General features: G+C 43.5%; 1 protein-coding gene and 1 long non-coding RNA gene across 5 annotated transcripts in view; one reads left to right on the top strand and one right to left on the bottom strand.

Moving 5' to 3' along the window:
* Nucleotides 1-16,205, top strand: part of CPPED1 (calcineurin like phosphoesterase domain containing 1) — a 188,702-nt gene that overhangs the window by 14,727 nt on the left and 157,770 nt on the right. For 3 of the 4 annotated variants that reach the window (XM_082429701.1, XM_082429703.1, XM_082429700.1), the window contains exon 2: nucleotides 3,353-3,571. The exons of the other annotated variant lie outside the window; for it this stretch is intronic. In XM_082429701.1, coding sequence (XP_082285827.1) covers nucleotides 3,353-3,571 — 219 coding nt within the window. The remainder of the gene's footprint in view (nucleotides 1-3,352; nucleotides 3,572-16,205) is intronic. 4 annotated transcript variants of the gene reach the window in all.
* LOC309645106 overlaps nucleotides 1-16,205 on the bottom strand; it is a 52,192-nt gene that overhangs the window by 11,196 nt on the left and 24,791 nt on the right. The gene's annotated exons all lie outside the window — the stretch shown is intronic.

Raw genomic sequence — 16,205 nt, 5'->3', positions numbered from 1 at the left:
GTTTGTTGTAGCAGATTGATTTATGCCCCAACTTTGGGGTGACAATCATCTCCCTGATTAATTTATCCAGTTTAAACAGCTTTGCAAACTGCCTCAGTAACAGGAACATAGCTAAAAGCATTCATCAGGGCAAAATGGTTATTATTAAAGTAAAATAAATGAACAGTGCCAACGATTAACTTTAAAACTCAAATCAGAATCTCAGTTTTTTTCATGACACCAACCTTGAGCTCTTGAAGAAGTTTTGCTGACTCCTTCCTGGCCCTTTATCTTTAAGTCTGATCAGTGTAACAGATTACCTAGAAACTTGGCAGCTTGAGCAAACTAATGTGCATTATCTATCTCCCAGTTCCCATCAGGAATCTGGGTGCAACCTAGCTGGGTCCTTCTGCTGCAGGGTCTCATGAGGGTTCCGTCAAGGTGTCACCTGGGGTGTGGTCTCATCCAAAAGCTCACCTAGGGCGAATCCTCTTCCAAGTTTACTCACATGCTTGTTGGCAGGATTTGGTTTCTTTCAGGTTGTTGCATGGGGGACCTCTGTTTTTCACGGGCTGCTGGCCAGAGGCCTCCCTCAGTTCCTTGCCATGTTGGCCTTTCCAAGGGGCTACTCATCATGACAGCCTGTTCCCTCCAGGAGAAGGGCTCTGAGAGACAGTGAGGGAGAGCAAGGTGAAAGTCAGGGTCTTTTTTTTAGCCTAATCTCTCTCTTTTTCAAAACCACTGTATTGAGATATGATGACATGAAATGCTGTACATATTTAATGTGTACAACTCAGTGAGTTTGGGGATAAGTATAGACCTGTGAAACCATCACTACCATCAACATCTATCATAAACATCCATCTCCTCCTAAAGTTTCTTCCCGCCCCCTTTATTGTTGTTGTTGTTGTTGTTGTGTGTGTGTGTGTGATAGAACACTTAAGATCTACCTTCTGGGCAAATTTTAAGTGTCCAATATAGTATTGTTAGCTATAGGCACCATCCTGTATAGCGGATCTCCAGAACTTATTTATCTTGCATAATTGAAACTTTGTACCCTTTGATCCTCCCCTCCCCATTTCCCCTACCTCCCCCCCAGCCCCTGGAAACCATCGTTCTACTCTCTGCTTCTATGAGTTTGACTATTTTGGATTCTACATACAAGTTGAGGATCATTCAGTATTTGTCTTTCTGCGACTGGCTTATTGCAGGTAGCTTAATGTCTCCAGGTCTATCCATTTTGTCCCAAATGTCAGGATTTCCTTTTTTTTAAGGCTGAATAATATTCTGTTGTATGTATATACCACTTTTTCTTTATCCATTCATCCATTGAGGAACATTTAGGTTGTTTCCATATCTTGGTCTAGCCAGTCTCTGAAGGCACATCCCATAACTGTATTCTGCTTGTTAGAAGCAGTCCAGCCCACACTCAAGGGGAAGGGATCACACAGGATGTGAGTATCAGGAATCAGGGGTCTTCGGGGGCATTTTGGAGTCTTTCTGCCACATGTAAGGGCTCAGTGAGTATGAGTCAGATCCGTTGTAGTGCTGGATTGCTGTCCTTGGCAATGAGATGCACACAGCAGGGTTTCATTGCAGTCCTTGTTCAGGGTGAGTTTAGGTAGGTTGTGATTTGACTGAACAGCTAGCATTTTAAGCTGTAGGTCAAGAACTGGCAGGTTAACACACATACATAATTTGTTCTGGAAAGTACGGATAGGTAGTTTTGTTTGTTTACATGCTTGTCTTCTTAAGTTCTGGAAGAGGAATTAAGGAAAGGAGGCCTAAAGCCTGAGGTCCATTCTAAGATGATAGTAAGCTAGGCATGGTGGGTGGGAGGGTGGCCGTGGAATTTTAAAAGCTTATGTGCTACATCTAGATCTCAGCTTAAATGACCCCACCTCAGAGAGGCCTTCCCTGTGCATCCAATTTAAATTAACCGTTGCTTTCGCCTTAATCCTCGCAGAGCCCTTAGCACCCTCCGGCTCTATTCTCTGCGAATTTCCTTGTGTGCTGTCTCACCCCCGTGAGAACTAAGCCCACGAGAGCCGAGACCTCACCTGTCTTGGTCCACTTGCATGTCGTCAGCACCTCGCACGGGGCCCGGCAAACAGTAGGCTCTCAGTAAATACTGAATAAATGAGTGAAATGAACACAAAGATGTGAAATGACTTCAAGGAGCTTTTGGGAAATTCTAATATCTTCATGACTTCTAAAGGAAATGCCATTTATTCAGCTCACCTGCAAAATACGTTCATTTGTTAAAAAGAAGAAAACAGTCTCAAGTTTGTGGGGTAGTTTTGTCCCTGCAGCTGATGATGGCTGGTGTCCATGAGGCAAGTCACGTCACCTCTCTGGGCTGAGGATAAAATCTGGGATGATGAGTGCGTGTGTTCAGACTGCTCTGTCCCCAGAACCCACTCAGGCAGAGGAGGCTATGTGTTTTCAACACTGGTCAGCCACCTGTGGTTTTGTTTGAAGAAAGGATTCTGTGGCCAAAGAAAAGTGTGAAACCCACCCACACACTGATGGGCATTCCAGCTCTGTAAATGCAGACACTGCTGGCAGTTTTTTGGGCAGATCAGAGTGGAGACCCGTGGCCCTTGAAGCTTTGGCAGAACCAATAGGAAGAGCAGCCCGATAGTTTACCTTCAGGTGACCTAAGTGCTTTCCAAGGACATAAAGAACTAAAGAATCTCATCCCCCCAGCCCTGCCCTGCAGCCTCACACCTCACCTATGCCCACATCATGCTGCCTTGGAAATGTTAGCATCATTTTTTTCCCCCCCACGTTAACTAAGATTTCATTTCTGGCCCTGCCTTTCCCACCAGATAGCCGGAGCTTCCGAGCTCCAAGTTTTTCTGTCACATCCCCTGAAACAGTGCAAATTGTGCCATTAAGCCTAGCGTAAAAGATTTGAAAGCACTTCACCTCGTCGTTTAAACATAATACTTCTGGCAGCTTTCAATTTGGGGTATTTTAAATTCTAATTAAAAAACCATTGAACATTAATATCCTCTATATAGTGCGCCGTGGTGCCTCTGTGCTCCATTTTGGCCGTCTGGCTTTTAAACAGACAGCTTGGTTGCGTAGCTGTTACGGCCCATGTGGTTTTTCCCTGGCCTTTGGGAATCACCAGGTCCAGGCATAATTAGTATAAATCAAAATCCTCTGGCTGATGACAGGAAAATGGTGTGTTTGAACAGCAGCTTATTAAAATGACCTACTTAATTTAAGAAAAATATTGTATCCACTTGCAGGGTAACCTGGGTGCTTTCCCTGACAGATTTTATAATATTTCTTCCCCCTCTTTTCTTCTTCCCTCCCTCCCTTCCTTCCTTTCATTCTTTCTTTCTTTTTTTTTTAATTAAAGAAAAGGAAAGGGAATGGAAAGGCCCATTCTACTTCATCCAAGGTGCAGACCCACAGTTTGGACTGATGAAGGCCTGGTCCACTGGGGATTGTGACAGCGGCGGTGACGAGTGGGAGCAGGAGATCCGTCTGACTGAGCAAGCCGTCCAGGCTATCAACAAGCTGAACCCCAAGCCCAAGTTCTTTGTTCTGTGCGGGGACCTCGTCCATGCCATGCCCGGTAAGACTTGGGTCGTCGTTGTGACCTTGTCTTCTTTCCCCAGCCAGAGAAAAATGATTTGTCTTAAAAGACAACTCTATTCACTAACGGCTCATTCCTTCTCTTCACAACGGTTGCAGTATCATCAAACATCAGAAAATACACGCTCATTTTATTTTTAGAATTTGGCAAGATTAATCACAGTAATTAGGCAGAGCTACAGTTCTGATGGTCTGAGCTTACTATGAAAAATGGAACAGTTTCCTATGTGTCACCTTTCTTCATTTCCAGGGGACAAACTTGAACTGCTTTCAGATCCCATATCCATAAATGTAATCTTCTCCTTTCGTTTCCCTTCTTCTTGTGCTTTTATCTCTCCTGTATTTGTTAGTGCTTTTTCAATTTCAAATGACAATCTAACTTGAACTAGATTAATTTTTTTTTAAAGTTTGTGTTACCCTATAGGACTGTAAAGTCCAAGGGCAGATTTGGGCTTCAGGTATGGCTGGATCCAGGGGCTCAGAGGTTGCTATCAGGGCTTGATCTCTTCCTCGCTCAGCCTTGCTTTCCTCTGGGTTGAATTTATTCTCATGCAGGCTCTTTCCAGGTAGTGGCTCCTGGGAGCTTTAGGTTTATGTCCTTCTTACTGAAACCACAACAGAAAGAAAGTGCCTTATTCTTTTTTTTTTAAAATTAATTGATTAATTAATTTTTGGCTGCATTGGGTCTTTGTTGCTGTGCATGGGCTTTCTCTAGTTGTGGCGAGTGGGGGCTACTCTTCATTGCGCTGTGCAGGCTTCTCATTGTGGTGGCTTCTCTTGTTGCGGAGCATGGGCTCTAGGCGCACGGGCTTCAGTAGTTGTGGCACACGGGCTCAGTAGTCGTGGCTCGCGGGCTCTAGAGTGTAGGCTCAGTAGCTGTGGCCCACGGGCTTAGTTGCTCCGCAGCATGTGGGATCTTCCCAGACCAGGGCTCGAACCCGTGTCTCCTGCATTAGCAGGCAGATTCTTAACCACTGCGCCACCAGGGAAGCCCCTGAAAGTGCCTTATTCTTAGTGGTCCAATCAGAGTTACAGACCAACACCCATCCAGCTCACATAGCCCCATGAAGCCAGGGCGTGGGGTCAGCTCCCCTGCAGCCAAGTGGTCAGAAGAACAGGATGGTTCCCCTGAAGAAAAGTGAGATAGTAGGAATGTGAACATGACAGGTCCTTTTTAGAACTCGCTTCCTTTTTTTATTCCCCTTTCCTTTGATATCCTTCTCTCCCAGGCAAAGATGAAGCCCAGTGAGCAAGTATAAGAAAGTGGAAACCGCCCCTGCCCATCTGGGAGGCAGAGCAGGCACCCAAGACCACTCTTGTCTGTGTCCTGGTCTCTGCTTAGTGGACAGAGATGACCCAAAGACCATTGCAGAAAACACTGTAGTCGCTATGGGTGTTTGTTTTTGGCTAACGTTACGTTGTAAACCAAGACTGTTGAGTCCTGCTATGATTTCTAATGTCTTTAGAAGCCAAGGCACTCTGCAGGAAGCCTGGGTACATTAATTCCTCCCCTCCAGGACTCACTTGTCTGGTAACCTACCTATCTAGAACAGTCCCAGAGTGAACGTGTGAGGATGGAGAAGGGGCTGCCCAGAATGGCTCTCCTTGAAGTCTAGGGAGTATGGCCAGCAGGGAGAACCCTCAGACCTTCCCTCGTCCTCTGTTTACTCCCATTTTACACAAAGTCAAGATTGTGAACATGCCCACAGCCCACGTCACTGACTCCCCCTCCCCCTGGAGGAACCCAGTGATGTCATCCCTGGAGAAGCAGCCTGTCCTGCTATTGGGCCTATACAGAGGCGGCAGGATGGGGAAGAGGGAAAACAAGGCAGTGGACAGAGACCTGAACTAGGGCTCATGTGGCCGGGATGCCAGCTCCACATCTGCCACATCTACCACTGATGCACTGGGTACACTTGGCCAGACCCCTTACCTTCTTAGAGCCTCAGTTTCTGAACCAAGAGCCCATTGATGCATGTGTAACCTCAATAGTCTGGGGCTACACAGCACAGGGCAGACGACTCTATACCTCCATGCAGGTGGTGAATATCTCAGCAGCTTGGTACAGAAATGTATTCTCAGGAAGTTGCTGAGTTTCTTTTTTTAGAGAGGTAAAATCTTAGCTGCCTATGAACTTGGCCACCCTTGGTGACTCTTGGCTGAGGGTCCTCCAGTGCTGAGATTATATAGTGCTAAAGTGACCACAGAGTACCCCAGTTTCTAAAGGAGTTAGAAATTGTAGCAGGACTTGGAGTCTTGGTTTACAAAGTAAACCAAGGTAATGTGTGAGTTGATCTAACAGATTTATGCTACTTCCAAATGTTTTGATTTGCAGTTAGCTGGTTTCTTTGGAATCATTTGGCCCGATATGCACTGTAGCATCAGCTAGAGCTCTCCCTCTGGACAACACAGTGAACAAACTTTCATTGGACAGTTGAAACAGATTCCAAATTTACTGCTTTTCTGTCCAGTGTTTTTTTTTTTTTTTCCTTTGAAAACAGAATACTATGAGACTCACTAGAATTATATAACATGTTCTTGTAGATGTTTACTGACTTGTTCTGAATTATGTTAATGTATTCAGTCATATTTCAAAATAAGGTTTAAAATAAAAGCATTCTGTGTGATTACACTGCTTCTTAAATAAAGTGTACTGAACATAAGTAACTTAAAAGATAGAGTTTTTATGATCAACCCTACCAGTTGGTCAGAAGACCTCGAAAATGTGAACTAGCAAACTTTTGAGAACTTGTTTTATATTCATTGTGACCCGAACAGAATTCTGAAGATTTGGACTGTTTTGTGGGATTGTAACTGACCCAGTGAAAGGATTGTAACTGTTTTGAATATTGTGGTCTGAGGTTTAAACAGAACGTTTTGAATCTAGTTACCATTTTTTTTGCATTTAATTGCATTTTTTAATATGCAATTAGTGGCTTCCCCCTCATTTAGCTCATATGCAGAGGCAGACATTAGAAAAGTAATTATTTGCTTTGACTGCTTAGCACATTGTTAATTATCAAATGCATATATTAATAGGCAGATAAAATTGGAGAGCATACTTTTAATTCCACCATAAATAATATCTTGGGCCAAGTAGTTTTAAGTTCAAATTGGAGAAAAAGAACTTTACAAGTAATGCTTTTGCTAATGAAAGTCTGAATATGCTTTTCTATTATAAATATCCATCATAATATTCATTCATCTACAAACATTTATTGTGTGCAGACTAAGTGTCAGTTACAGATGCTGTGGATACGATAGTTAGAAATGAGAGACCAGCCCTTCCACGGAGCTTAGAGTCTGGTAAGGGAAGTGTAAAACCCTGGATGGTTAAGGGGTGCCATTGGTGCCAAGGCCTGCAGGAAAAAGCCTAAGAAATGCAGGACAAGGCCCATTTAGTTTTGAAACATATGCAGTTTTCATTCTGCAGGCGTGTTTTGGGTTATCTTGATATTTTCTTATTTTATAAAGCTTCTCTGTGGGATAAACCGCATTATAAGTAGCAAATGAAGACTTGTACAAATATTGAGACCATTGATTTTCAATCCTTCACTCTTGAGCCCAGGATGACTTTCTTCAGTCCTCCTGACGTTGAGGCATCGACCCACTGATGCTGTCCCCAGGAGCCTTATTAGGTTTCGAAAATTACATGAGAAGCTGGAATGTGATGATACAACTAGAGTGCAGGAGAGTCCCTTTAGCCTTTGGAACGGGTTGGTGTGTCTGTCCCTGTTTGGTAGCAAGGGCTATAACCAAACAAAACAGATAAAGCGGGAGGAATTCTTCCCTTGATACAAAGTCTCCTTGAAGAGTTCTGTGTTTACTGACCTCCACTGGGGCAGCTGTTACATGATGTTTCAGTTGATTCAGCCCCAGGAAGTCCTCTGTTACGTAAAGTGAGGCAAGCCTGCATTAGCATTATTTCAATAGGTGGTGTATTAGTTCCCTATGGCTGCTGTAAACAATTACTATAGACTTAGTGGTCTAAAACAACACATTAATTCTCTTATAGTTCTGGAGGACAGAGTATAAAATGGGTGTGCAGGGCCGCATCCTTTCTGGGAGGTTCCAGCTTCTAGAGGCTGCGCACATGTCCTGGGTCAAGGCCCCTTCCTCTGTCTTCAAAGCCAGCAACATAGCATCTTCTCTCCTCACTGACCTTTGATTCACCCTCTCATATTCTCTTACTCCTATCCTCCTGCTTCCCTCTTATCAACACCCTTGTGATCATGTTGTCCTGTTCACGTAGCCCAGGATAATCTCTTCATCTCAAAATCCTTAACTTTATCGCATCTGCAAATTCCCTTTTGCCTTGTAAGGTAACATATTCATAGATTTGGGGGACTGGGATGTGGACATCTTTGGGGGACCATTATTCAGCCAACCACAGATTGGCAAAGGATGAATTCAGGGTCTGTTATGTGCCAGGAACTGTTCTGCTAGCTCACTCATTATGGGCTTGAAAAAGTGTCATTGTTATTTCCATTTTCCCAGGGTCACTTAGCTTGTAAGTGGTGGAGTCAGGATCTTACTCAGGTCTGTCTGTTTCCAAACTGAATGCACTTCTGCTGCAGCCTTGCTACTCAAAGGCTGGTCCTCAGAGCTGTATCCAGGAGCTTGTTTGAAATGTAGGATTTCTGTCCCACCCAGACCTAATGAGACAGAATCAGCATTCCAACAAGATCCGCAGGCGAATCTTATGGACAATTAAGTCTGAGAAGCACTTAATAGACTGATATGCACAGTGCCCTGGGTGTTTGGCTTTTCAGTGTATTATGTACCATTTTGTGTGTATGCAAGTGGTTTGTGAAAATTCACTTTAGCTCTTAAAGATAATGGTGTTTAGCAAGAGGGCTACCTTTGCTTTAGACTTACCGTGCTCAGCTTCAAAGGGAAATGCTTTAAGTTTGTAGGTTTTTATTTTGCTTTCTAAACAACAGTTTGAATAACAAAAGCCGAATGACCCCTGCTATGCAGGGCTTCCCAAACAGAACCTGACAGAAGTATTCAGGAAAGCAGCCACACCTACATGCTTTAAAAGTATCTTTATGCAGAAAGGTCAGGAGGGCCAGCACTGGTTCTTTGGGTCCTATCTGTGTGCATGATCTCTTATCTGCCATTCCAAAGTTCACAAAGCTCTGAACACTACGCATTTTTTGCTTAAGTTCGAAACTAACTCAGTTGGCAGCAAAACTGACCTGAACTGACGTGAAGCTATTTATAGTCTCTATTTATCCTACTTAGAACATTCATATATTTTCCTAGTGAAATATTACCGTGTTCCGTGACGGGGTGGTGCCTGAGACCCAGCTGGAGGCATTATTTAATATGTGCCCTCTGCCTGGTATTGCTATTTTTCAGTTTGAAAAACTCCAGATTTCAAACCAGATCTGGCCCAAAGCATTTTGGATAAGAACACATGAATCTTCAGTGTGGATCATTTGGAATTTATAGATGGAGAAACCTTTCATCACTAGAGGCAGAAGGCTCTTCCTTCCTTCCCATTTAATGTCACACCCCCAAGTTCACTTCTGTACACCCATTGCACAGTGGCCACATTTTAGTTTCAAAGTTAAAAATGTTCCCAGGCATCTTATACTTGAATTTTGGGGACCATTCCTGTTGGGACCAAAGTGACTGAATATGAAAATGGAGTTGCGTTCAGAAATCATTCTGACAAATTGAAAGAGAGGGTATGTACACAAAGGTGATGTTTGCCACAGATAAGTGCAGACTAATCCACTTAGGTGGAAAACTCTTCACTTCAAGGTAGAGAAGGACTGGGCTTCTGTAGATATGGCTGCAAAAGGCTGGAGAGTAAGGGGATTAGCGGCATGGTGTTTAGGATGGGAGACACTCTGGGAATGTAAAGCAGAACTGCTGAATTGTGGTTTTCCTGCAAGACCCAAGCGAGACCTGAGAGGTTCTATCTCATCTAGTTTGGTAGCCCCTCACCTTAAATTAGATGTGAAGGGCTAGGCCAAGGTCCAGATAAGCGTAGCCCTGGCTAAATGGCCATCAAGACTCCTTCCCCACTTAGATTTCTAATTCTATGATGAATGGGTAGAATTGGGAAATAAAGCAAGGTGGAATGCTTTGGTGTGCTGGGCTTGAGGCAGAGAATAAGCCATTTGTCCTTCTGTGTTCACACAATCCAGGAAGGTTGGTGTTTATTTTTCCCCAGCTGGGCAGGCACGAACATGTGAATGTAATTCTGGTACAAGACAGACTATGATGAGCAAAGCCTCAGAGGCACGCTTTTGAAAACCAAAGCCAGGATTAAGGCTGTGGCCAGGAAAAGGCCTTATGTCCGCCCTCCAGCCTCTACGATTCACCTTCCCCCAAGCTGAATTCTAAGTTCCTAAAGGGCAGCGAGTGTGTGTATCTGTGTTGGTGTGTATTTACATCAAACGCCCAACACTGTGGGCATGTGAACGGTGTAAATGAATGCAGGTCAAGTGAATCACTGTATGTTTCCCGGGGTCCTTAGCAAGTAGCTGGCACATGGTAGGCCCCCGGTACAAATTTCTGGATTAGATGAGTAATCAATTCATTTATTTAACAAATCTGTTGAGTGCTTACTCTGAGCCAGGCACTGTTCCAGATGCCTGTGCTACATAAGTGAATAAAACAGATCAAAACCTGCGCTTGACCTAGAAATAAGGAATAGGGACACATGGGAACATGAAATTATTATTTTTTTGTCATTCTTATCTTTTGTAGGATTCAAACTCGTGTAGCTATGGATCTGTTTTGTTATTTTATTAGATTTTTAAATTATACAAGTAATATGTGAATACGTTCTCTTTATAAAGATTTAAAATCTGTATCTAGAATAAGCTGTAACCCCCAACCAGGTCCACCCCTTGGGGTCACCATAGTTAAAAGTATGTGTGTTGGTGAGCAAGCTGGTCTTACATAAATGTCATCATTCCGTGCACACTGCTCTGTGCCTCGCTTTTTCCCCTTGCATCCATCTGGAGAACCCTTTTACGCTGATACGCAGAGGTTTATGTCAGGCTTTTAATAACTGCGGTGAGTTCCGTGGGTTGGAATCTCCTAATTGGCTAGTCCTCTCTCCTCACCATCACTAGGAGTGATGATCTAAACAGTGCCGCTAGCAGAGGTTCCTCTTGTGTACTCAGGTCAGCTTTTCTTTAGGCTTGAGGTCAAAATGGGTTGGCTGGGTCGGGACCTGCTCTGGCGCTTGGAGGGAGTGAACGCCAGGCAGTCCGCTCTGCAGTTCCCAGGAGGACCCCTGTCAGGGGCGGGCCGCACTTCCCTTCTGTACCGTCTCTTCTGTGCCGCGCGCGCGTCTCTGCCTGCACTGCCCACCGCACCCTAGGCACTCAGAAAGTTTCCGCTGAACGGAAACCCTTTTGTCCCTATTAACAGGATTTGTTCCTGTTGTTGTCGTTGTTTTTAAAAGAAGCTCACTTAACTCATGTTCAATTCCTTGGCTGTATAATTAGCCCCGCATTGTTATTTTCAAGTGCCTATTCCAGGCTCCAAGAAATGCCATGATTTAAAGACAATTTACCACACAGCTTAACATACGGAAACATTAAAGGGGGGTTCTGTGGGTGCAAGAAAGTGACCCGCCTTGGTTGAAATATCACCAGGCCCTGGACTGGGCCAGGCTGCTGTCTTCAGCTCTTCCAGCAGGTTGTGTGCGGGCCGAATGCTGAGCCGTGGTGACCCGGAGCAATCAGCCAGCCCCGGGCTCCCGGGCTCCTTCACATCCATTATAAGCGCTGTTGAAGCATCCAGGCGATCAGGAACAATGCCTCCCTTCTGCTGGGGCTGATTGAAAGTGGTTTGAACTAATTTACCTGATATTACTAGTTAGGGAACTCCCAGCATTACTTGCAGAGTTGTTTCTTTTTTGTTGTTGTTGTTGTTCATGGAGAGAGGATTTTTTATTGAGATACAATTGACATACAACATTATAATAGTTTCAGGTGTATAGCATAGTGATTCAATATTTGTATATACTGTGAAATGATCACAGTAAGTCTAGTTACCTTCTGTCACAATACATAGTTACAAATTTTTTTTCTTGTGACTTTTTTTTTTAACATCTTTATTGGGGTATAATTGCTTTACAATGGTGTGTTAGTTTCTGCTGTGTAACGAAGTGAATCAGCTATACATATACATATATCCCCATATCCCCTCCCTCTTTCGTCTCCCTCCCTCCCACCCTCCCTACCCTACCCCTCTAGGTGGTCACAAAGCACGGAGCTGATCTCCCTGTGCTATGCGGCTGCTTCCCACTAGCTATCTGTTTTACGTTTGGTAGTGTATGTATGTCCATGCCACTGTTTCTGATGATGTGTGTGGTCTGAAGCAGCACAGCTGGGAGCGGTGATCGCCCTCCCGCCCCCGCCTGCATCTGCCACGTGGCCTCATGGCAGAGGCCCTGTGCCCGCTGCTGGGCATCTCAGCTTGTTCTGTGCCCAGACCCCTTTGGCAGCTTGCTGAAGCCTCTGGACCACCTCTCATAATAATGCTTCTAAATGCATAAAATAAAATGCATGGGGTTTCTCAGAAACCAATTATATTGAAATACAGTTATCAAAATATTTTAAAATTTATTTGATAGAGTAAAATGCATGCCTCTTTGTTGATCTATTGTTATATAATACAGTCTAACAGCAAGGCTAATAACTACTGTATTTTCAGAGTGGTGCTTGAGCTTAAGCAACGTTGTGAGGTATTGCAACAACTGTAATGGAATACGAAAAATCCTCGTGATTTCTGTTGGTGGACAGAATCACAGGAGCGTGAATACCTCTGTGGCTTTCTGCCTAACTTCATAGCAGAAGGAAATGCTAAATGTCAGTTAGAGGTCAGTGAAAATGTAGGCTTTTTCCCCATCTAGGTTCACAGATCCCCGTGGACTCCAGGTTATGAGCCCTTATCCATGTGCACATGTGGATATGCTCTTGTTTGACTAGTCAGAGCTTTCTCTTCATAGTCAATGTGTGGATATTATAATTGCCCACAGTGTAAACTCAATGGCAGAAACTCTGCTTTGAATTAAAGGCTAAAACGCTTCTTAATTGTAGCTAGGAAAATGTGGACCTCTGATTATTCCCTGAAAAGAAATGAGCTGAGTAACAGGAGCTAGTTAACAATTGTCTTTTGTAAATTTATTTGTTTTATTTATTTATTTTTGGCTGCGTTGGGTCTTCGTTGCTGCGCGCGGGCTTTCTCTAGTGGCGAGCGGGGGCTACTCTTCGTTGCGGTGCGTGGGCTTCTCATTGCGGTGGCTTCTATTGTTGGGGAGCACGGGCTCTAGGCACTCGGGCTTCAGTAGTTGAGGCACGCGGGCTCAGAAGTTGTGGCTCGCGGGCTCTAGAGCGCAGGCTCAGTAGTTGTGGCGCACGGGCTTAGTTGTTCCGCGGCATGTGGGATCTTCCTGGACCAGGGCTCGAACCCCTGTCCCCTGCATTGGTAGGCGGATTGTTAACCACTGCGCCACCAGAGAAGTCCCTCCTGTCAGTACATTTAAAACTATTAGGCATTCTATCAGTTTCAGTGTCTTGAAGAAATTTCTCCTAGAGCCCTCTGTTTCCTGGCTCATTATTCTCTAAGCCTAACAGCTGTCATATTGGCATTTCCATCCCTGTTCTAGGGACTGACTACCTCTCTCAGGTTGGATCCCCGTTTCTTCACTTTGTAGCAGACCATGATTGTAGAGGCCATTAGGCAAAGAACCTGTGGCAGTCTGCTCCGCGACCCCGGCCAGCCCTCTGAGTGGTGCAGGCCACTGAGCAGAACAGCTAGGGAGCTCACTTCCACCCTCCCCCACATCCTGGGGGGTTTCCTGGAGGCGGCAGAGGGATGCTACAGAAGCTTGCAGAGTCCCTGGCAAACCAATACGGTGTAGACAAAACCAACGTCTTTCTAGCTTGTGCTTAGCTGATTGGAATAGTTACATCTTTCCTTTCGTTGTTTTTGCTCTAAATACTCATTTTCTGGAATTGGGACATTTCACTTCCTTAATGGGCCTATTATCTGCAACTAAATGAAATAGTAAAAAGGAGCATGATCCCAGAGGAGTTCAATTACCAGTTAATTGGTCAAGTGATCAGAATGTGAAATGAAAAAAATAATGAGAGGTTAGAAAAGGGAGCACATTTCAGGCCAAAACTGCTGAGGATGCCTATTTTGTAACTTCCAGAATTTAGACACTCACCTGCATGTTTGGAATTCTGTATCTATCACTCCCTTCAGTTCCTAAAAAGTTTATTGGAATACCATGGTAGATTCTTTTCAATATATGTTATTTGGGTTGTATAAAAAATGTACTGTTCCTTTCTTTATGTATTATTTGGGTGAAATACTGCTGTCATAATCCATAAATATTCTTGTGAAGAGATTTTGTATTGATCTGTAAGGTGGCAGCTTTAGAAATTTCACTTGGATAATATACTTTCCTTAATCTTTTTTTTTTTTCCCAAAAAATATTAAAGTAAATTTTATATCATACCAAAAGCTCCTATAATTTCAAACAGTTTATTTTATTAATTGTATCCTAAGTTGGTTCACAGGACAGATTCAACAGTGATTTGCTATAAATGTCTGGGAGCAGCCAGTGTAATAAGTTGTAGCTGTTAGATGCAAAGTTAAGTGAATCTTGTTTAATATCATGTATAATTTAAAAACCAGTAGAACCAGATTAAACTTGATCTGCTAGCTATGTGCTGCCAAATCACCACATGAGTAATGTTTATGCTTGCAAAGATTTAGATCAAATGAATTTGCATACCTCAATTAATTTGGAAAAGATAATGGAAAGGATTTGAGATGGAAAGGATTATGGCTCCATAAATTCTCTGGGACTAGATGAAAGTAAATGTTTTTAATTGAAGGAGTAAATCATTTTCTTAAGTTCCTCTCAAGGCTGCTTGTGCCACTGTGTCCCTAGCCCTAGTGTTTTCCAGCCAGATGTCCACCCGTTCCATCATCACTGCTTGTGCCCTTGACTATTGGCAGTTGGAGTTAGGTAATTCGACCCTAATCCATTTACTCATTTGTCTGATCAATAATAGCAAATAAGTGTGGAGGGTCTGCTTATGTGCCTGGCCCTGCTTAGCAAGAAACAAACCCAGTGCCTGTCCTCAGGAAGCTTCCAGTTAGGGAGAGAGGAGGGAAGCAAAAAGCTCTATAAATGAAATAAAACAGTAGCCTTAGTGAGTGATTCCAGGCGTGGTGCGTGGTGCGTTGTGCTGTGGGCAGATGCTGGACGCAGCCCTGATTGGAGGGTTAGCAAAGGCTGCCTTGAAACCGGAGTAATATTGGGTAGCCTCTGCCCTGCTCATCGTTCAAAAAATCAAATCAAATCAAACAGTACTAAAAGGTATTCAGGAAAATAAAAGTCAGCGTTCCAGCCACCACTGACCTACTTCTTAGAGGAAACCCATGGTTATTAATTTTTCATGAAAAATGGCAGAAAATTGTCAAGCTTATGTACACTTGCATGTAGAGTGTTTTGTAAAAAGTACAAATGGAAGAAAAAAAGACACAGCATCTGTTTATGTCATTTCTGTTGTCTTTCTGTAGCAGGAGGTATAGACATGCGTCACTCTTTTCAGTGGACAAGATACCAGCATGTGTTTGAACTGCCCCTGACTGGGGGGCATTTATGCTGTGCCCTGTGTTCTGCGGTGACCAGTGCACCTCTGTGTGCATGAGCAGCTGTTAAGGCTGTGGCTCTGAAGTCAGCTTGCTCAGATTCACATCCTGGGTCCCTTGTTTACTGACTGGGTAACCTTGGGCAATTTACCTTATCTCTCAGTAGCTGAGTTTCCTTATCTGTAAAATGCAGATAATGATGATACTGCTTGGTAGGCTTCTCATGAAACTTAAAGTGCTCAGAACACTGTCTGGCGTTTAATACCATCCAGTAACTACAATTACTTCCACTAGTTAGGTTTTGTTTTTGTTTTTGTTTTTAATAAAAGCTTTATCGAGATCTAATTCCCATATCATGTAATTCACCCATTTAAGGTGTGTAATTCAGTGGCTTTTTGTTTATTCACAGCATTGTGCAGACACCACCACCATCAATTTTAGAACATTTTCATCAACCCAAAAAGAAGCCTTGTTTCATACTATTAACCCCTCCTCTCCATATCCCTCCACCCCATCCTCATCCCCAGCCCTAGGCAACCACTAATCTACTTTGTGTGTTTATGGATTTGCCTGTTCTAGACATTTTGTGTAAGTGGAATCATATACTATGTGATCCTTTGTGACTGGCTTCTTTCATTGAGCATGGTGTTTTCAGGGTTCATCTGTATTGTAGCAGGTGTCAGTACTTCATTCCTCTTTCATGTCTGAATAATTGTAGGGATAGACTGCATTTCATTTACCTACTTTTACTTTTTGTTGTTATTCTGTGAGATGAATTCTTAGAAATAGACTGTTGAACCAAATGTTAATATTAAGGAAAGTGGAAATTAGGCCTTTGTCCTAATATATGGTCAACTAATATATTTTATTTATTTATTTATTTTTGGCTGCATTGGGTCTTTGTTGCTGCGCACGGGCTTTCTGTAGCTGCGGCGAGCGGGGGCTACTCTTCGTTGTGGTGTGCGGGC

The sequence above is a fragment of the Balaenoptera physalus genome, assembly GCF_965194825.1.
Source record: "Balaenoptera physalus genome assembly, chromosome: 16".
NCBI lineage: Eukaryota > Metazoa > Chordata > Mammalia > Artiodactyla > Balaenopteridae > Balaenoptera > Balaenoptera physalus.
The sequence above is the reverse complement of the archived record's forward strand: the minus strand, read 5'-3'. Positions and strand labels throughout refer to the sequence as shown.